The sequence below is a fragment of the Panulirus ornatus genome, chromosome 2 (assembly GCF_036320965.1).
Source record: "Panulirus ornatus isolate Po-2019 chromosome 2, ASM3632096v1, whole genome shotgun sequence".
Lineage (NCBI taxonomy): Eukaryota > Metazoa > Arthropoda > Malacostraca > Decapoda > Palinuridae > Panulirus > Panulirus ornatus.
The window spans coordinates 16992956-17016201 of NC_092225.1; the positions used below are offsets into that span (position 1 = coordinate 16992956).

The following is a 23246-nucleotide window of genomic DNA, read 5'->3' on the forward strand; positions in this document are numbered from 1 at the left end:
TCTGATGCTAATGCAGTAATGTTGGCTTGAGTTCATCATGCCCAGTGCATTCTCTTCTTGAGACTATCATATTTATTTTGTCTCTATTTCAATGCATTTCGCTTGTTCTCATAATTGTTTATTGTGCGGCGTTTTCCTTCATTGACTCCACTGACTCAACTGTTTTGATGACATTCTCTCTCTCTCTCTCTCTCTCTCTCTCTCTCTCTCTCTCTCTCTCTCTCTCTTAGCCAGTTACCCATTTTATCAACAAACCCAACTAGATAATTTCTCTTCGTCCACAACTCTGGAGTGCTACTTTGATAAATATTTTCGTACAATTTTTTCTTTTCTGTGTTATCTTCTCTAGTTACTCTGTATTTGTATCTCTTAAAAAGCTGTTCGCTGCAAGTATTGGTTGAGAATATTTAAGTTGTTTTCACGTCTTTTTTTCATGGCAGGCAAATTTATGGCCTGTAACCTTCCACAATAACTCAGCCTTTTTAAATCTGATACTATGTTGTTCTCCCCTGGACGTTTTTTTTTATCAATTCTTTGTGCATTTTGTAACGGCGGTGGCCAGAGTTGAGAAGCATACTCCATTGTGGGTCTTGTGTTCATTGTGGATAGCTTGCTAATCACCAATTTTGATGTTTGCCAGTAGTCAAGTGACAGGTTAGGTACGATGTCCCCCGCTTAAACTAGTCCTAGTAACTTGTGTCCTTGATCATAGGGAGGCATTTTTGATCGGGTTCCATGCTCACTTTACATTTACTGGTGATTAATTTCATGTCATGTATCAGATCAATTTATGAATGTGTCAGTCTCTGAGCTGATGGATACGAATGTGTCTTAGTCACTATGTAAGCTGATGCATTCTATTCATTCTTCACTTGTCATGATTTTTGCATCTTCACTTGTCATGATCATTGCAGCATCTTCAAATATATATGTAGATATGAGTCCAAACTGTGATTACAAAGGGCAACTTTCCCTGTACCAAGCCTTGTTGCACCTCATTGGTAACCTGAGTGCATTTTGAGAAGGCTCCTTTGATATGAATCGCGTGTGTGTGTGTGTGTATTATATTAGTTGTTTATGAACATGGTGAAGGCTTTACACTTGTGGGGCCCTGCCTCTTATTCCCTTTTTTGTTATATATATATATATATATATATATATATATATATATATATATATATATGTATGTATGTATGTATGTATATTCCATCGGTAGTCATAATTACTTCAGGCTTAACTTTTTCCTAGTGTCCACAGCTTCTTTGCTGAAAAAAGTTTGTCTTGTGTGTCCATACACGTCTCCTGTCTTGAGTGTGATGAAACAATGTTTCTATGTGCTAATTCAAAAGAATTATTAGGTGACATCGTAACCCCCCCCCCCATTTTCCTTATGATTTCCAGTAACAAATGCAAATATTTGACATTTTATATTTTATTAATTTCTTTGTATGTTCCTAGCCCTACTTTGCTAATGCGGGAGACTCAGATCAAGTATTTTTTTTATATTTTAATTGGATATCACTCGTGAATTGCCTTCATGCTGTTACAACTGTAACTTATACCAGGGGGAGGGGATTCACAGGAGGATATATACCAGCCAGTCAATCAAAACTGTCATCAGCAGTTTATCATGACTAAGATAAAGGAGCGGAACGGCAGCTCCTCACAAATTATAGCCAGTGAGATGAACCAGAAATGACGTACCCTGCAGAATGCAAATGCTAGTAAAGGTTTAGCTTTTCTTTGGGGAGGGTTCCAAAGATTGGCATGGGGAGAAAGTATCATGTCTGTAATGTATTTGATGCCCAGAATAATTGGCAATTTGTTGAGTTAGAGTGATTGGCCATTCACCGTGGCAGGTGGATGCAGGTTAGATTCTTGTTTGTTTAGGATCAAAAGGGTGACTGAAGACTTCTGTGGAGCTGTAGACATTTTGTTCTGAGGGGGCCATGGTGTCAAGGTGCTGTGATGTGATTTTAAAGTCTTCCTCATATGAGAGGAGCTTCAGCAGTCTCCAGATGGCAGTGGGAAGTCATGTAGGAAAAAATTAAAGAGGGATGGAAAAGAACTGCTCCTTGGGAACTCCATTTTAGAGCTCAAGGTGAAGCCTTTGTATAAGACTTTGGCTTGGCAGTCATCTATGAAGTTGACTAAGCTCTTTTTGTCATTGTTGTTTTGACTGATGTTAAGTAAATTTAGTGTGATGTGTAGGGGGACAATGCCAAAATCTCTGTTGATATGTATTGACACTTAATACTGTGTGGATGTGGGTTGTGGTAGATTGAAACTATATAGAACATGTGTGAGGTCTTTGTGGTGTGGTAGTGGAATGATTGGATCTAAATTCATATGGGTGGATGAGAATGGGAGACTGCTTGATTCTGTTGTGGATCAGTTGTGGAAATATGTTAAGCAAATCATTAATGAAAGTAGATCAGAAATAGTAATAGCTCCAGCACTGAACTCTTAGGGACCCCATTCATCACCCTCATTAAACTTGAGAAGGCTTCTTAGATATGTGGTAGCTGTTTCCTTCAAATTAGATATTAGTCACTTATCTTTGAGAAGTTCTTCTCATAGTTATTTATGAATTGCAATCAGAAGTATTGTTGGTTTGGATACATTGAAAGTGTGATGTTCTTTGCTCTCATTATTTGATGATGTCATATGACTGGACTTCAGAAACAATTCTGCCAAAGTTTATGCTTCTGTAGCCTTCATACTGAAAAGATTTGCAGTATGAAAGTAATTTAGAATTCCTCCTCTAAAAAATCCTGTGATCATACACTTAGCAATACTGAGTAGAGAATTTTACGTTACAGGGTCGTAGTATGAAAGAAGTTGGCCTTAAGCTACCAGTGGGACTTAGCGGGTCTTCTTCACGTAAAGTGGCCATGGGGGTAGATCCCTCGGGTATGTACAAAGTAGTATCCAGCCGAGCTCATGTCAAGAAGACAGAGAGTTCTCAACAGACAGACAATAGTGCCTTTAAGTGAGTACCTCATTGTAATATGCTTAATAACCAGACTATAATAGATTTATTATTTGAATTATTTGGTTAACAGTAACAAGTTCTGAAGTGCATTTCCTCAGACTTAGATAAGTTAGTGTTAAGATTGAATATGATTTTCAGATTATAGTGTGATTTTTTAAATTAGAACTTTGATGATGCTTTTTTGCTGCTGTATATTTGATGCATTTGCAGTACTAATCATAACAGTTTTGCTCTTAGTATTTTGATTATTCATAATTTCATAAGGTTGTGAATGTACTAACACTTGCCAATTTTCTTCAGACAAATATCAAACACACAGTGGAAAAAATATGTTGAGAATGGGAAGGGCAGCCTTGAGCGTTCAGCTAGAGAACTGCAAAGAGGTGTAGACCCTTCTAGTGGAAGTTCCCGTAAGATGGATCACAAAAAATCCAATGTAGGATCTCCACAAACTGGGGTTCCTAGTAGTCCTGGGCTAAATGGTAGTTCAGGTGTCTCTGGTACATCTTCATCTGGATCTAGAAAAATTGAAAAGAAGGGAACAAGTGGAGACAAGAGAAGAGAGGGAGAGAGGAGTAGTCGAGACAAAAGTATGGCAGCTACAGCCCCTCAGCTCAATGGAGATTCAAAAAAGCTTCAAAACCCAAAGACAGCACCAAGTAACTTTGGCTATAATGGAAAGAGAACTACAAGCACTGGCAGTGTATCCAGCACTGGCAGCACGAAAGGTAGCAAAGTAATCAAAGAGGTAGATGGTGCAGGAGGCAGCTCCTCTCACCATGATGGTTCTAGTCATAGCCTAGAAAGACCCAGAACAAAGCTAAAGGTCTCAGGTGGAACACAGACTACTAGTGACTTACATTACATGTCCAGTGGTGTACATAGTGATGGTGAATACTCATCGGGCTCTCTTGGTCGGAAATACCAACTAAAATCATATTCATTAAATGGTCCTGTAGCTGCCCAATTATCACAGAGTGTTCGAGAGAGAATTATGCAATCTCCTTACAGTAAAGTACATGTGAGTGATTATGGACAGTATCCCTCTCCTTACTACAGAGAGAGGAGCCCTCGCATCAAACCTACAGATGGCTCATTAAGTGATTCCCCATACTCCAATTATGCAGAATTACAGTACAGTGGGAGCCCATATAGCAGTCCATACTCTTGGGTGTCCAGAAGTAACTATGCTGGTTCAGTAGCATCTGCTCCAACAAGGTAAATCCGTTTATCCTTAGTCATCATTTATTTTTATGCACTTATTTTTGTCCTTCACCAGAAGCATCAGCTTTTTTATGTTCTGTGTTGAAAAAATGCTTGGGAGTATTGTAATGTTTTATATTTTGTCTTGTAGTTTTTGAATATGGAGCTGCACAGACTCTTCACCTTAAATGAATTAGTTGTGTATATGTATGTCATGAAGAATCAAAAGATTTTAGACAGCCCTTGATGATACAGCTTCATACCTTGGCTTCTTTAAAATAAAACAGACCACTGGGTGGCAGTCTGACAGAAGCAGAGAGCATGGAGAGTATAAGCTCAAGTGCTTCGAGTATAGCTGCACAAATCCAGCACGCTCGGGCCACCAGTCTCACACAAGCCCGCCTCATGATGCACCAGCGGGAAATGTCCTCCTCACCCTCCCCTAGACTCGCTCGCTCCAATAGTGTTAGGTAAACACCATCTCTCCCAAATTGTAGATTGTCTTGGGGTGGGGTTTACTTTATCTTTTATTTTGATGAAGTTTGATGATAATTGGAATGGAAAGTGGTAGAAAAATAATTTATACAGTTTTAAGATATAACTGCTACAGTGCCATTAATAACTAGAGTCTTTGAAATGGTGAAGGGCAAGTCATGGAAACTGCTGCTATCATTGCTTGTGCACTGGTAATGTTCTTTGTTTGTGTGTTTATGTGTGTTAGTTTTGTATCTGCACTGCTTAATTTTCCCATGGTGTATAGTCCGAGGTATGATTAAGTAGGAGTATTGAAGTGCAGAAGTCCTCACTGTTTACTATGATATTCAAAATTCTTTTAGTTTCCAGTTGTGAGTTGAAGTAGCTTAGAATTTTTCTATTCAGAGGTCATGTTATGCACTCATGATGAATATATGTGAGTTCCAGATTATTTTGTACAGAATTATGTTCACTTTTGGAAATTATAGATGATTAATTCACTAGTTCTTGTAATGATTGATCATTGCATATTTTAGTTTCATAGTATATGAAGCTTTCGCCACTGAATAATGTTCATTCACATCACATTAAAAAGAAACCCCAGTATTATTATCATCAAGATGAACTGATCTGTTCCTTAGAAAATATTCAACTAGAATATAGTGATAACTTAAGTAATACTGTGATTAATTAGGATAATATTGTTTACAGGAAAATAGTTGTCACCGACAGATCCTTACCTTTATTTGTTACCATATGATGATCCTAATTCGACAGTATTTCAATTTATTACATTTGCGTCCAGTACTTCCTTACTGCTGCTTTGTAATCTATTAGTTAGTACCGTTTGCTTATTCCATGACCATCTTAGCTCCATATATATCTATGAGTCAGCTTATATTCAAAATAGGCATTTGTCAGGCCCATTTCTCTTTCAAGCATAGTATGAATTAGCCTGTGTTTGAAGTGTTCATAATAGGTACTCATTGGGACCATTCCATTCTCAGCCAGGCAAAATGTTCAAAACAGGTATTTGTCAGGACCATTCCTTCTCAACCTAGCTGAAACTTACCTTTTGCATTCACTAGCTTTTCCCCATCTTTCTACAATATCTCCGTTTCTTATCCCTCTAGTCTTGCAGTCACATACCACATGATAGTCATTGTACTTTTCTGTCAATTTAAAATTCTTTATACACATATAACTGATTGCAGATCAAATTCTTTTCACCTTTCCCTTCATTTTTTTTCTCTTTTCATACTAGTGAATAGAGCATATGCACACTCAAAGAAACATTCATATTCCCCAGTTTTGCAGTCTACCAGGACAGTCCTGGATTAAATTCATAGAATAATGTGACACCAGCATTTATAAACTCCTTGGTATTTAGAGACTTCACCTTAGTTAGTTATACCACAAGAGAGAGGTTGCCTTTTGTTTGTTTGTTTGCTCATCAGTGGCCAAAAAGGAGTAGTCTCATTGAGGATCTTCACATTCCAGAAGAGTCCATCATATCCCAGCTCCTGTGTGAGGTGCAGCCTTGAAGCTGCAGGACCCCTGTAAAAGGGATCCTGAGGTTATATGAGAGTAATCTCATAATGATAATAATGTGATAATATCATCTCCTGAGCTGATTAAATAGTACAGTCAGTGCACAGTGAAAATCATTAGAATTGCAAAACTTTTGCCATTTAAGCTTTTGTTTTTAAGCCAGCTAGGCATAAGTACATGTGCCTGAGGACTTGCAATCTTGCAGTCATGGTATAGAGGCAAGTCTTAGCCAGACATGAAGCTAGCCAGGATGTAGCCCCTCAGAAACCTGAGAGGGCCACAGTTAACTTCTTATTAGGTGGAATTCCCATTGGAAGCTTCTGTAGATTAGATGAAGCTTAACAGTTAAATGATCAGGATACAAATTCCATTCTTCAGTTTTCTCAAAGTGGTCATTTAACAGAAAAAAAAAAAAAAAATATATATATATATATATATATATATATATATATATTATTATTTTTTTTATTATACTTTGTCGCTGTCTCCCGCGTTTGCGAGGTAGCGCAAGGAAACAGACGAAAGAAATGGCCCAACCCCCCCCCCCCCCCATACACATGTATATACATACGTCCACACACGCAAATATACATATCTACACAGCTTTCCATGGTTTACCCCAGACGCTTCACATGCCTTGCTTCAATCCACTGACAGCACGTCAACCCCGGTATACCACATCGCTCCAATTCACTCTATTCCTTGCCCTCCTTTCACCCTCCTGCATGTTCAGGCCCCGATCACACAAAATCTTTTTCACTCCATCTTTCCACCTCCAATTTGGTCTCCCTCTTCTCCTTGTTCCCTCCACCTCCGACACATATATCCTCTTGGTCAATCTTTCCTCACTCATCCTCTCCATGTGCCCAAACCACTTCAAAACACCCTCCTCTGCTCTCTCAACCACGCTCTTTTTATTTCCACACATCTCTCTTACCCTTACGTTACTCACTCGATCAAACCACCTCACACCACACATTGTCCTCAAACATCTCATTTCCAGCACATCCATCCTCCTGCGCACAACTCTGTCCATAGCCCACGCCTCGCAACCATACAACATTGTTGGAACCACTATTCCTTCAAACATACCCATTTTTGCTTTCCGAGATAATGTTCTCGACTTCCACACATTCCTCAAGGCCCCCAGGATTTTCGCCCCCTCCCCCACCCTATGATCCACTTCCGCTTCCATGGTTCCATCCGCTGCCAGATCCACTCTCAGATATCTAAAACACTTCACTTCCTCCAGTTTTTCTCCATTCAAACTCACCTCCCAATTGACTTGACCCTCAACCCTACTGTACCTAATAACCTTGCTCTTATTCACATTTACTCTTAACTTTCTTCTTCCACACACTTTTCCAAACTCAGTCACCAGCTTCTGCAGTTTCTCACATGAATCAGCCACCAGCGCTGTATCATCAGCGAACAACAACTGACTCACTTCCCAAGCTCTCTCATCCCCAACAGACTTCATACTTGCCCCTCTTTCCAAAACTCTTGCATTTACCTCCCTAACAACCCCATCCATAAACAAATTAAACAACCATGGAGACATCACACACCCCTGCCGCAAACCTACATTCACATTTTTTTTTTTTTTGCTTTGTCGCTGTTTCCCGCATTTGCGAGGTAGCGCAAGGAAACAGACGAAAGAAATGGCCCAACCCACCCCCATACACATGTATATACATACGTCCACACATGCAAATATACATACCTACACAGCTTTCCATGGTTTACCCCAGATGCTTCACATGCCCTGATTCAATCCACTGACAGCACATCAACCCCGGTATACCACATAGTTCCAATTCACTCTATTCCTTGCCCGCCTTTCACCCTCCTGCATGTTCAGGCCCCAATCACACAAAATCTTTTTCACTCCATCTTTCCACCTCCAGTTTGGTCTCCCACTTCTCCTCGTTCCCTCCACCTCCGACACATATATCCTCTTGGTCAATCTTTCCTCACTCATTCTCTCCATGTGCCCAAACCATTTCAAAACACCCTCTTCTGCTCTCTCAACCACGCTCTTTTTATTACCACACATCTCTCTTACCCTATTATTGCTTACTCGATCAAACCACCTCACACCACATATTGTCCTCAAACATCTCATTTCCAGCACATCCACCCTCCTCTGCACAACTCTATCTATAGCCCACGCCTCAAAACCATATAACATTGTTGGAACCACTATTCCTTCAAACATACCCATTTTTGCTTTCCGAAATAATGTTCTCGACTTGCACACATTCTTCAACGCTCCCAGAACTTTTGCCCCCTCCCACACCCTATGATTCACTTCCGCTTCCATGGTTCTATCCGCTGCCAAATCCACTCTCAGATATCTAAAACACTTCACTTCATCCAGTTTTTCTCCATTCAAACTTACCTCCCAAATGACTTATCCCTCAACCCTACTGTACCTTGCTCTTATTCATATTTACTCTCAGCTTTCTTCTTTCACACACTTTACCAAACTCAGTCACCAGCTTCTGCAGTTTCTCACATGAATCAACCACCAGCGCTGTATCATCAGCGAACAACAACTGACTCACTTCCCAAGCTCTCTCATCCACAACAGACTGCATACTTGCCCCTCTTTCCATAACTTTTGCATTCACCTCCCTAACAACCCCATCCATAAACAAATTAAACAGCCATGGAGACATCACACACCCCTGCTGCAAACCTACATTCACTGAGAACCAATATATATTTCATTTATATTTTCTATTATACTTGTCACTGTCTCTTGAGTTAGCGAGGTAGCGCAAGGAAACAGACGAAAGAGTGGCACAACCCACCCACATACACATGCATATACATGCACGTCCACATACATACATATATATACATACATATACGTACATATATATACACATACATGTATACACATTTACATAATTCATACTTGCTGCCTTTATTCATTCCTGTCGCCACCACGCCACACATGAAATGACAACCCCCTCCCCCCCACATGCGCGTGAGGTAGTGCTAGGAAATGACAACAAAGGCCACATTAGTTCACTCTCAGTCTCTAGCTGTCATGTGTAATGCATCAAAACCACAGCTCCCTTTCCACATCCAGGCCCCACAGAACTTTCCATGGACTACTCCAGACGCTTCATGCCCTGGTTCAATCCATTGACAGCACGTCGACCCTGGTTATACTACATCGTTCCAATTCACTCTGTTCCTTGCACACCTTTCACCCTCCTGTATGTTCAGGCCCCGTTCGCTCAAAATCTTTTCCACTCCATCCTTCCACCTCCAATTTGGTCTCCCACTTCTCCTCGTTCCCTCCACCTCTGACACGTATATCCTCTTTGTCAATCTTCCTCACTTATTCTCTCCATGTGACCAAAGCATTTTGATACACCCTTCTTTGCTCTCTCAACCACACTCTTTTTATTACCACACATCTCTCTTACGCTCTCATTACTTACTTGATCAAACCACCTCACACTTTCTTCAAACACCCTTTTTTGCTCTCCAAGGTAACATTCTTGCCTTCCACATTCTTCAACGCTCCCAGAACCTTCTCCCCCTCCCCCACCCGTTACTTGCTTCCACCTCCATGGTTCCATCCACTGCCAAATCCACTCCCAGATATTGAATGAACTACTAGTCAGGGTCTTACTGAAGATTGACATATTGCTACTGAAGCATCATCACAATGATATTTGTTTGCATGAGATAATAGGAGGCGGTAAGCTAGGAAAATATTACTTTAACATTGTTTGGTGACAGTATTACTCTCAGCATTTTGTTATTGATTGTCTACTGCTCAGCAGTAATTAATGAAGGCTATACAGTTACTCTTGATACTAGATGAATAAATCGAAAATATTGATTTACACTAGTTTTGGTATTCATACTAGTTGACAAATTCATCACCTTAACTGAACCATGCTTGGACTAAACTACTAGCCAATAGTCTTTGGCTTGTTATGAAGGAAAAAAATAATTAATCCATTTTTCTTGTGATTGTGTTTTTATTGCTAATGCAGGGTTAGTGATATGTGTCCAAGAATATAATGTTTTCTAATTTTGCCAGACTGCAGATTAAGACTGACTGATGGATTGATGATTACTGTCTTTTGCCTTATGAATATATCTTGGCCAGATGATAACTGTCTTGTGCCTTATGAATATATTGCAGCTATGTTTCAGTCGGCCTTTATAATTCTATTTTTTTCATTTACCAGTCAACAGATGAAAGAAAAAAAATCTGGTTGTAATTCAAAGACTTGTAAATAATCACCCATTTTTCCTAATATTTTTTGATTGTTTTTGGACTTTGATATGGTTTGCATACTTTCTTTGCAATAATTATTTAAAACAACCATAGTTTAGGGTATACTTTGTTGTGTGTTATAGTTGTGTTCCTCATTTCATTTCTTTCTTTTTTTACACTTCAACACTTTCCAATCTAGATTTTCTAGAATTTATTTTTGTTTCATCTTCGTATCATGGAAAACTGTTAGGGATTGTTTTGTCCATTGTCATCACTGTCTTTCCTTGCATCTAACTGCCATTGGGAGATACTTTAACTTGCACCATCTGTATGATCCTAACTTGAGTAATCTAAATCATACATTTGTGAAACTTTATTAGAACATATACAGGTATCCATAGAACTCAGTAGCATAAGACCCGAAGGTAGATTGAATTCCATCTGCTTCATAACATTGCACCTTTCGCCATAGAACTTTATACAGATGTTTTTTGACATTTTCCAAATTTTTTTTCCTCATTCTTATTTCACTCCCAAGCAGCACTGCAGATAACAAGTGATTCTTGAAACACTCTTCTAGATTATATGGCAAAGAAGTATGGCTTCCAGTTTATGATTTAAATTTTTTGATGTAGGAAGGTTTGTGTTTGTTAGTATTTCCATTTGCACAAATTGGACCCAAGCCAACTTCTTTTGAGTTCCTTGACCAGATGTATATGTTCTCATCATCTGTTTTTAAGTTACTGATTTTTGGCCATCTTTTAAGAATTCATTAATATATACATTTCACTTGCTTTCATCCTGGCCAGTCAGCAGATTCAACCAGATTGTGCTGATGTCAAAGACATCTTCCCTTCCTTTTTTTTTTTGAGTAACTTACACATTTTATTATTCTAGGGGGCTCAGTTTCCTGCTGTGACATGAAAATGAATAAGTGCATTACACTTATCCATCCAACCACTCATAGGCAGGCATTGTGATTAACCTAGAGCCTTTGGTATATGGACTGGAGATAACAATAATTATGAAACTAGTGGTAAAGATATTTTTTGTAAGATGATTTGTGTTATTAAAAGTAGTTGGAAAGGAAGGGAGAGGGATGTTGACTATACATAGAACAGGAATTAACTCATTATTTTCTAAGTCATGATTGCTTGTGTAGTGCACAGCGTGCCTGTTTATTTAAAAGTCCAGGTCAGTGTTGAAATATCGAGTACTATAACTACTTTTGCAATGTAGATTTTTCAGCACTTCATAGAAGAAAGTAAACCTTGTAATTATCTGCCTATGAAGTTTTGAGTTTTTTGCTTACATCTTAAGTAATGTTCCAAAAAATGCAGTTTTACCATTATATGAATTGAGACATATGATTATGTAGTGAGTTCGACGGATTCATGGAACATCGTATATTCAGGTCAAATGCACACAGCTGTAAAACTTATGATCATTATTTCTATAGTACTATATTTCTATAGGTATTTTATATTGAAGATTTTTTTATTTTCTCTCAATAATGCACATTATGCCATCCACAGCCATCTTATTGAACGGACCTTCCCTAGGTATGGTTTTGACATCATATATTATTGCTTGCTTAAACCTCTTAAAGATAAGATGTAACTTACTTTTTCCTCTCAGATTACTGTAGACTGGTCTGAGAATAAATTTCAGCTAGAAAACCAGCTAACTATAATCAGCATCTCAATTTAACTTTATGATTATATTTTCATCTGGTCGTTATTGACATGGGTTAGTAGTAGAAATGAAAGTGTATACACACTGTCTACATAACTGAATAAACCAGTTCAAATTGGCTGCTCTGATGATGGCATGTAATATTATGTTATCAGACTTTGCATTCTTAGGCTGACTTATTTAGCATTCTTGTCACAAAGCATCATGAGCATGGTATATAATTGTCATATACTGATCAAAATATTTTTTTTGCTGATTTTGATGCATATCTTACATCCTAGCAGTTATGTTTTTGGACTGTTAGCGTGCATCTGTGAGGACAGTTCTCTGATCTGTATTTTATTTAAATTGGAGTAGAGTTTTGTGAATGAAACTTGTAATATGTTGACATAGCATGTCTTGAAAGTGCATGAAATATTTGATAAAACAGTATTTGTAACATATCAATATTTTCATCTTGCTTCAATAAGCTTCAATAAGGCCTTTCAAAGATAGTCTTGTAAGTGCTCAAAAGCTATCATTACAGTTTGTGACAAGTACACAGTATAGGTGCAGTAAGAATATTCTGGAAGGAAGTTTCTATTTATTTGCTCTGTCGCTGTTGCGGGAGGCGTTAGCGAGGTAGCGCAAGGAAACAGACGAAAGAATGGCCCAACCCTCCCACATACACATGCACATACATACATGTCCACACACGCCAATATACATACCTATACATCTCAACGTTTACATATATATATATATATATATATATATATATATATATATATATATATATATATATATATATATATATATATATATACACACACACAGACATATACATATATACACATGTACATAATTCATAATGTCTGCCTTTATTCATTCCCATCGCCACCCCGCCACACATGAAATAAAAACCCCCTCACCCCTCATGTGTGCGAGGTAGTGCTAGGAAAAGACAACAAAGGCCACATTCGTTCACACTCAGTCTCTAGGTGCCATGTAATAATGCACTGAAACCACAGCTCCCTTTCCACATCCAGGCCCCACAGAATTTACATGGTTTACCCCAGATGCTTCACATACCCTGGTTCAGTCCATTGACAGCACGTCGACCCCGGTATACCACATCGTTCCAATTCGTTCTATTCCTTACACGCCTTTCACCCTCCTGCAGGTTCAGGCCCTGATCACTCAAAATCTTTTTCACTCCATCTTTCCTTTCCAATTTGGTCTCCCACTTCTCGTTCCTTCCACCTCTGACACACATATCCTCTTGGTCAATCTTTCCTCACTCTTTCTCTCCATGTGACCAGACCATTTCAAAACACCCTCTTCTGCTCTCTCAACCACACTCTTTTTATTACCACACATCTCTCTTACCCTATTATTACTTACTCGATCAAACCACCTCACACCATCTCACACCATACATTGTCCTCAAACATCTCATTTCCAACACATCCACCCTCCTCCTCACAACTCTATTTATAGCCCATGCCTCGCAACCATATAATATTGTTGGAACCACTATCCCTACAAACATACCCTTTTTTGCTTTCCAAGATAATGTTCTCGACTTCCACACATTCTTCAATGCTCCCAGAACTTTTGCCCCCTCCCTCAGCCTATGATTCACTTCCACTTCCATGGTTCCATCCGCTGCCAAATCCACTTCCAGATATCTAAAACACTTCACTTCCTCCAGTTTTTCCATTCAAACTTACCTCCCAGTTGACTTGTCCCTCAACCCTACTGTACCTAATAACCTTGCTCTAATTCACATTTACTCTCAGCTTTCTTCTTTCACACACTTTACCAAACTCAGTCACTAGCTTCTGCAGTTTCTCACATGAATCAGCCACCAGCGCTCTATCATCAGCGAACAACAACTGACTCACTTCCCAAGCTCTCTCATCCACAACTGACTTCATACTTGCCCCTCTTTCCAAAACTCTTGCATTTACCTCCCTAACAACCCCATCCATAAACAAATTAATCAACCATGGAGACATCACACACCCCTGCCGCAAACCTACATTCACTGAGAACCAATCACTTTCCTCTCTTCCTACACATACACATGCCTTACATCCTCGATAAAAACTTTTCACTGCTTCTAGCAACTTGCCTCCCACACCATATATTCTTAATACCTTCCACAGAGCATCTCTATCAACTCTATCATATGCCTTCTCCAGATCCATAAATGCTACATATACATCCATTTGCTTTTCTAAGTATTTCTCACATACATTCTTCAAAGTGAACACCTGATCCACACATCCTCTACCACTTCTGAAACCACACTGCTCTTCCCCAATCTGATGCTCTGTACCTGCCTTCACCCTCTCAATCAATACCCTCCCATATAATTTCCCAGGAATACTCAACAAACTTATACCTCTGTAATTTGAGCACTCACTCTTATCCCCTTTGCCTTTGTACAATGGCACATGCAAGCATTCCGCCAATCCTCAGGCACCTCACCATGAGTCATACATACATTAAATAACCTCATCAACCAGTCAACAATACAGTCACCCCCTTTCTTAATGAATTCCACTGCAATACAATCGAAACCCGCTGCCTTGCCGTTTTCATCTTCCGCAAAGCTTTCACTACCTCTTCTCTGTTTACCAAATCATTTTCCCTAACCCTCTCACTTTGCACACCACCTCGACCAAAACACCCTATATCTGCCACTCTATCATCAAACACATTCAACAAACCTTCAAAATACTCACACCACCTCCTTCTCACATCACCACTACTTATCACCTCCCCATTTGCCCCCTTCACTGAAGTTCCTATTTTGATAGTATATACCTAGGTAGACACATGTTACACATATGCATGTTGCATAGTTTTTCATGCAGTAGTTATATTACTTCACTATTATAAAAGTCTTATGAATGATTAGGAATAATTCTATTACTGTGCTGCTGAAAAGGATTGGTAAAGGTTGATATTGTAGGTTTGATTATTAAGTAATAGTTTATAATACTTTGCCAGTGTAATGTATAGTTTATTCTTGATAGATGGTTTTCGGAGCTAGATAGATAAGGAATTTTATTTTTCTATAGGAGAGCAGCTTTTGCATTACTGTATTTTTTCTTTTACTATTCTTGCATGGTGCTTCATAGTTTGTAGCATTTATGATCTGAGTATGCATATCTTAATTGGGTATTATGGTTATGGATAATTGATGATGCTTGCACACTGTTGGACAAAGTGATTCTGTTGTAGCTTGTCCTTTGTCAACTTTTCCTTGGGAGGGTTATTCATTATAACAGATTTTTTCAGTGTGTCTAGAGATATATTTTTTGCTATGTAAATTTTCCAGAGCAGTTTCTAGTGGTTATCAATATTTGGTTTTACATGTACATCTCTGTTGAAACTAGTTGTGTCCTTGATATTTCTTAGCAACCTTTCCCCCTCCTGAGAAATTTTTATCAGTTTTTTGGGTAAGCAGTTACATTCACCCATAAAATTGTTAATGTGGGATGTTCAAAGGAACTGCCAACTGAAAATGGATTTATTATTCCTTACTTACTACATCACTGCTTTGTTGTCATGCTTGCATTTTCAAACCTTGATATCCTTCCTACACTAGTTTATTCCCTTTTCTGTTACTCTCCAATACCCTTACTTCTACCTGCGTGTGTTTTCAGTTGATTATTTATCCCCAGATGTATATTTGCTAAGAAAGCCTTGATTATTTTTTCTTTTCTAGATATCTGGGTACAATTTGGTTTTTACAGTTTACATTGTATGATAACTAAGCTAACATATTGATTCATTGGCAAGACTGAAATGCTTTGGCTGATTTTAAACCCTTGACTTTAAGATGGTGATAAAATTATACAAACATGCACTAATCTATCTACTTTAAAGAGAGAAGAAGAGATTACATAATAAATTGAAATAGCTCTAATAATAGGACAATTTTTACATGTAGCTCTTCTGGGGCTTTGATTTATGTTATTGCTAAAACTCTTGTATTTCACATTGTTATATAAGTATTGATGCTGATTATAATGAATCATCAAAAGCTTTTATTTATATAGAAACTTTTTCTTTCAACAGATCCACGAAATCTGAAAAATTGTACAGTAGCAGCGTCAGTGGCCGTGAAGGTTATCATGCTTCACAGCCAACAAGCCCAACACCCCCAGGAGGAGCTAGATTACCCATCTCACCCCTTAACACAGTCAGAGGTTCAGCATACTACTCAACTGTCATCCCAAGAACTTCAAAAGATGATGAGTGTGAGTTTTTAAGTTTCATTTGTAGATTAACAGTCTCATTTGCACACATCCTTTCTCTAGTTATTGTGTATAAAGTACAAAAACTGGAACCTTCCATCAGCAGCCAGTCCCCACAGACTATTTCATGTTCTGTAACCACTTCACATGCCCATGTTCAGCCCATTGACAACATATTGCTCCATGTACCACATCAGTCTAGTTCATTTCATCACCCTCTTGAATGTTCAGGCTTCGATACCCCAAAGCCTGCCTGGGTATTAGGAGGGTTAGAAACAGCAGCACAGTGAGCCAGCATTATGATGGCTGTTAAGTTCCCCTCCCTGGCCCAGGTTGCCTCATACTTGTAGGTTGCTTGCATTCACTCCACAAGCACATGCTCTCCCCATCTTGCACATAACACTTGACAATGCATAACTCACATGAAACGTTTTTCTTAGCTTTTAAATTGTCCTCTATGAGCACTTTAATGGCTAATTCTTGTCATATGCAAGTATTTAGGTAAGTATTCCTCATGCAGAGGGCAACTCTAACACAGTGTTTGCAGAAGCTCCTACTTAATGTTCCTGCTGACTGCTGTCAAATGCATCTCCTTACTACCTCTACCTTTAAGTTGATGAAAACATTTTTCTATACTCAAACTGTTTTGCAAAAGCAATGGTTTCGTTAAAATGACGATACAAGGTACTGATTACTTGTAGCGACTGTAATGGAAAATAGATCACATCTTTATTTTTGTATTCTAGATGAGGACATAATTAGGCTGTTTGATTAAATTGTTATATCTAAGCACCATATTCAGAATTATTTAGACATCTAATACACTGTAAATGTGGTGATCCTGCTTTAGGATAACATAAATGTGAGGATGTCATTGTAATTGTGTGGGAATTTTGGTGTAATTGTGATATCATCATGACAGTGTTGGTGTAGTTGTATTAAAGAAGTGCAGGAATACCTACTCTGAGATGCAAAAAATGTGGTATCAGTTGTCTATATCTTACAGTGATTCTTTATTTATAACCATAACACATATACTGTGGTTTCCCTCCATCAAATTGGATCCACAAGTCAGGGTCAGATGTCTGATGTATGATGATAACATATGCTAAAACTTTAGTTTATGTGCAATATGTTCATTTGGCTTTTTCATCAATCTGCCTTTTTTTTGGTTTGATATGATTTGATATTTTAGTATCCATACCTTTGTTTTTAACTGGATGAAAAAATAGTACAAGGAAGCATTCATTGTCAACTAGTCACTACATCTGTAACAGCCTAAAATGTGCTGTGCTCATTCTTACATGAAAAATTACTATATACTACTTGTTTGTAATGTCTGAGTTACCAGGTATTGCTACTGTCCACCAGAGACTGAGAAATTTATGTCTGCAACCATACAAAACTTTCAGGTATTTTACTATATTTTATGTCACTCCCATAAACTGGTGAACTTCTCCATGTAGTTAAGAAAGGATTATGTTTGTTGTAGTTTCTGAATGAACTAAGTGACAGTTTGTTTTATTTTGTATGATTGTTAAATCTCTGTTAATGGAGTAGATATGACAATATTTTTAGTAGATATTATATGAAATAGGGTATTATATGTTCTTATTATCTGTGAGGAAATCCCAAGGAATTTTTGGGCATAAATGATATCATTTTTATTCATGAATGAGCTATAAACTGAAGAAAGATTTAACATCCCTCAGGTCATGGATCATCACTATCACTTGTATCCTCATCATCGTCATTATACAGCTCTCAAGAAGAAAAGCAGGCAGCAGAGATCAGAAAACTACGGAAGGATTTAGCTGAAGCACAAGAAAAAGTGGGAACTCTTACCAACCAACTCACTACAAATGTAAGTTCTTGAAACATATTTGGTTATTGTGTTTTCTGTTTTAATGCAGTTTTTTAAGTTTTGAGAAGGGTTCTGACCTTGAAAATGTATAGTCTGACTTGTATTTTTAAGGTTGTATTCATATCACATGTAATTTAAACTGTAAGAACCAATTTATTTTTAAAGAACTAGTTTCTTGAATAAACTTTTATTGAAGAATGACAGATTTTGTGCATTTTGCATTAGTATGAATTGTAGTAATACTGTTGCTCTCTGGCTACAACCCAACTTTAGGAATAGTGAACAGTATAGATGAAAGGTTTTTACTGAGGTACATCCAGATATAAATCATTTCAGCTGCAGTAATATTAATGTGGCTTTTATTGTAGTGCAAATTTCTGCATTCATGATATGTTTAAGCTTTTAGAATGTAGCAAGTCATATAGATTCAAGTAAAGACCTTGCATTAGCTATCATCAAAATATTTCTTTACTGTAGTTTGTTAAATTTTAGATTCTGTACATCTTCAAGAAATATTGAAAGTTGATCATAGTTTCATTTTAAGTTATCCAGCAGCTTTGTTTTATGTAGTCATTGACAACCAGCCAGACATACAAAATAATGATCAGAGATATTGGATTGTGTAGGAGGGACTTAAGGGGAGTACAGATGTACAATTGAAGAAAGATGGCATTTCTCAGAAATAACTGAGCTTTGCAGCCTTTTGATTAACTTATAAATGATATAGAAAAACTTGTGATTCTTCTAATCACTTGCACTTGATTGCATGCCTCAATGAGGGAACTCAGAATTTTTCAAGTATTTTTCTTTTCAGAGTTCTGTTTTCAACCTCGTGAATACGGTAATTATCATTGCATTGTATTTTGGGTTAATAATGGTTGCAGATGATAAAATTAACATAGGCACTTTATCAGTTGGCACATTACCAAGTATTGGCTGGTTGTTATTATATTTTTTCTTTCTTTGAACTTGAGCCCCATATTCAATCAGATTTTCTCTCCTCAGGCTCATGTTGTTGCTGCCTTTGAACAGTCTCTTACAAATATGACCAACAGATTACAGCAGCTAACTGCATCATCAGAACAAAAGGTAAGAATATATATATAGGCTCTCCCCTACATATGACTTATGCAACTTACGACCATCCATGCATATGACCGGCAAAAAATTATAAAGTGAAGAATGAAAATGGTGAAATATGAACTGAGGAACCTTAAATGAAAGGTAAAAAAAAGAAATTACAGAATCATAAGATAAAGGTGAGAGCAAATGATGTGAGGGGAGTGGGTGAGAAATGGGATGTATTTAGGAAAGCAGTGATGGCTTGTGCAGAAGATGCTTGTGGCATGAGAAAGGTGGCAGGTTGGCAGATTAGAAAGGGTAGTGAGTGGTGTGATGAAGAGGTAAAGTTGTTAGTGAAAGAGAAAAGAGAGGCATTTGGACGATACTTGGAAGGAAGGAGTGCAAATGACTGGTAGATGTATAAAAGAAAGTGGCAGGAGGTCAAGAGAAAGGTGCAAGGGTTGAAAAAGAGGGCTAATGAGAGTTGGGGTGAGAGAATCATTAAAATTTTGGGAGAATTAAAAGATGTTTTGGAAGGAGGTAAATGATGTGCGTAAGACAAGAGGTAGCACCAGGAAACAGATGAAAAATGGCCCACCCATTCGTATACACACACACACACACACATATATACATATATATTTTTTTTTCTTTTTTTTTTGTCGCTGTCTCCCGTGTTTGCGAGGTAGCACAAGGAAACAGATGAAAGAAATGGCCCAACCCACCCCCATACACATGTATATACATACGTCCACACACGCAAATATACATACCTACACAGCTTTCCATGGTTTACCCCAGACGCTTCACATGCCCCGATTCAATCCACTGACAGCACGTCAACCCCGGTATACCACATCGATCCAATTTTACTCTATTCCTTGCCCTCCTTTCACCCTCCTGCATGTTCAGGCCCCGATCACACAAAATCTTTTTCACTCCATCTTTCCACCTCCAATTTGGTCTCCCACTTCTCCTCGTTCCCTCCACCTCCGACACATATATCCTCTTGGTCAATCTTTCCTCACTCATTCTTTCCATGTGCCCAAACCATTTCAAAACACCCTCTTCTGCTCTCTCAACCACGCTCTTTTTATTTCCACACATCTCTCTTACCCTTACATTACTTACTCGATCAAACTACCTCACACCACACATTGTCCTCAAACATCTCATTTAGCACATCCATCCTCCTGCGCACAACTCTATCCATAGCCCACGCCTTGCAACCATACAACATTGTTGGAACCACTATTCCTTCAAACATACCCATTTTTGCTTTTCGAGATAATGTTCTCGACTTCCACACATTCTTCAATGCTCCAAGGATTTTCGCCCCCTCCCCCACCCTATGATTCACTTCCGCTTCCATGGTTCCATCCGCTGCCAGATCCACTTCCAGATATCTAAAACACTTTACTTCCTCCAGTTTTTCTCCATTCAAACTTACCTCCCAATTGACTTGACCCTCAACCCTACTGTACCTAATAACCTTGCTCTTATTCACATTTACTCTTAACTTTCTTCTTTCACACACTTTACCAAACTTAGTCACCAGCTTCTGCAGTTTCTCACATGAATCAGCCACCAGCACTGTATCATCAGCCAACAACAACTGACTCACTTCCCAAGCTCTCTCATCCACAACAGACTTCATACTTGCCCCTCTTTCCAAAACTCTTGCATTCACCTCCCTAACAACCCCATCCATAAACAAATTAAACAACCATGGAGACATCACACACCCCTGCTGCAAACTTACATTCACTGAGAACCAATCACTTTCCTCTCTTCCTACACGTACACATGCCTTACATCCTCGATAAAAACTTTTCACTGCTTCTAACAACTTTCCTCCCACACCATATATTCTTAATACCTTCCACAGAGCATCTCTATCAACTATATCATATGCTTTCCCCAGATCCATAAATGCTACATACAAATCCATTTGCTTTTCTAAGTATTTCTCACATACATTCTTCAAAGCAAACACCTGATCCACACATCCTCTACCACTTCTGAAACCATACTGCTCTTCCCCAATTTGATGCTCTGTACATGCCTTCACCCTCTCAATCAATACCCTCCCATATAATTTACCAGGAATACTCAACAAACTTATACCTCTGTAATTTGAGCACTGACTCTTATCCCCTTTGCCTTTGTACAATGGCACTATGCATGCATTGCGCCAATCCTCAGGCACCTCACCATGAGTCATACATACATTAAATAACCTTACCAACCAGTCAACAATACAGTCACCCCCTTTTTTAATAAATTCCACTGCAATACCATCCAAACCTGCTGCCTTGCCGGCTTTCATCTTCCGCAAAGCTTTTACTACCTCTTCTCTGTTTACCAAATCATTTCCCCTAACCCTCTCACTTTGCACACCACCTCGACCAAGACACCCTATATCTGCCACTCTATCATCAAACACATTCAACAGACCTTCAAAATACTCACTCCATCTCCTTCTCACATCACCACTACTTGTTATCACCTCCCCATTAGCGCCCTTCACTGAAGTTCCCATTTGCTCCCTTGTCTAACGCACTTTATTTACCTCCATCCAGAACATCTTTTTATTCTCCCTAAAATTTAATGATACTCTCTCACCCCAACTCTCAATTGCCCTCTTTTTCACCTCTTGCACCTTTCTCTTGACCTCCTGTCTCTTTCTTTTATACATCTCCCACTCAATTGCATTTTTTCCCTGCAAAAATCGTCCAAATGCCTCTCTCTTCTCTTTCACTAAGTATCTTATTTCTTCGTCCCATCACTCACTACCCTTTCTAATCAACCCACCTCCCACGCTTCTCATGCCACAAGCATCTTTTGCGCAATCCATCACTGATTCCCTAAATACATCCCATTCCTCCCCCACTCCCCTTACTTCCATTGTTCTCACCTCTTTCCATTCTGTACTCAGTCTCTCCTGGTACTTCCTCACACAAGTCTCCTTCCCAAGCTCACTTACTCTCACCACCCTCTTCACCCCAACATTCACTTTTCTTCTCTGAAAACCCATACAAATCTTCACCTTAGCCTCCACCAGATAATAATCAGACATCCCTCCAGTTGCACCTCTCAGCACATTTACATCCAAAAGTCTCTCTCGCGCGCCTGTCAATTAACACGTAATCCAGTAACGCTCTTTCTGGCCATCTCTCCTACTTACATACGTATACTTATGTATATCTCGCTTTTTAAACCAGGTATTCCCAATCTCCAGTCCTTTTTCAGCACATAAATCTACAAGCTCTTCACCATTTCCATTTACAACACTGAACACCCCATGTATACCAATTATTCCCTCAACTGCCACATTACTCACCTTTGCATTCAAATCACCCATCACTATAACCCGGTCTTGTGCATCAAAACCACTAACACACTCATTCAGCTGCTCCCAAAACACTTGCCTCTCATGATCTTTCTTCTCATGCCCAGGTGCATATGCACCAATAATCACCCATCTCTCTCCATCAACTTTCAGTTTTACCCATATTAATAGAGAATTTACTTTCTTACATTCTATCACATACTCCCACAACTCCTGTTCCAGGAGTACTGCTGCTCCTTCCCTTGCTCTTGTCCTCTCACTAACCCCTGACTTTACTACCAAGACATTCCCAAACCACTCTTCCCCTTTACCCTTGAGCTTAGTTTCACTCAGAGCCAAAACATCCAGGTTCCTTTCCTCAAACATACTACCTATCTCTCCTTTTTTCACATCTTGGTTACATCCACACACATTTAGACACCCCAATCTGAGTCTACGAGGAGGATGAGCACTCCCCACGTGACTCCTTCTGTTTCCCATTTTTTAGAAAGTTAAAAATACAAGGAGGGGAGGATTTCTGGCCCCCCGCTCCCGTCCCCTCTAGTCGC

General features: G+C 38.8%; 1 protein-coding gene across 15 annotated transcripts in view; it reads left to right on the forward strand.

Annotated features, from left to right (window-relative positions):
• LOC139753686 (uncharacterized) overlaps positions 1–23246 on the forward strand; it is a 661673-nt gene that overhangs the window by 595345 nt on the left and 43082 nt on the right. For 9 of the 15 annotated variants that reach the window (XM_071670482.1, XM_071670373.1, XM_071670454.1 and 6 more), the window contains 8 exons: positions 2823–2992; positions 3296–4213; positions 4486–4668; positions 12008–12034; positions 16242–16423; positions 18133–18284; positions 19099–19125; positions 19290–19373. In XM_071670482.1, the coding sequence (XP_071526583.1) occupies positions 2823–2992; positions 3296–4213; positions 4486–4668; positions 12008–12034; positions 16242–16423; positions 18133–18284; positions 19099–19125; positions 19290–19373 (1743 nt within the window). The remainder of the gene's footprint in view (positions 1–2822; positions 2993–3295; positions 4214–4485; positions 4669–12007; positions 12035–16241; positions 16424–18132; positions 18285–19098; positions 19126–19289; positions 19374–23246) is intronic. The other 6 variants (XM_071670403.1, XM_071670464.1, XM_071670412.1 and 3 more) reach the window with 4 other exon arrangements.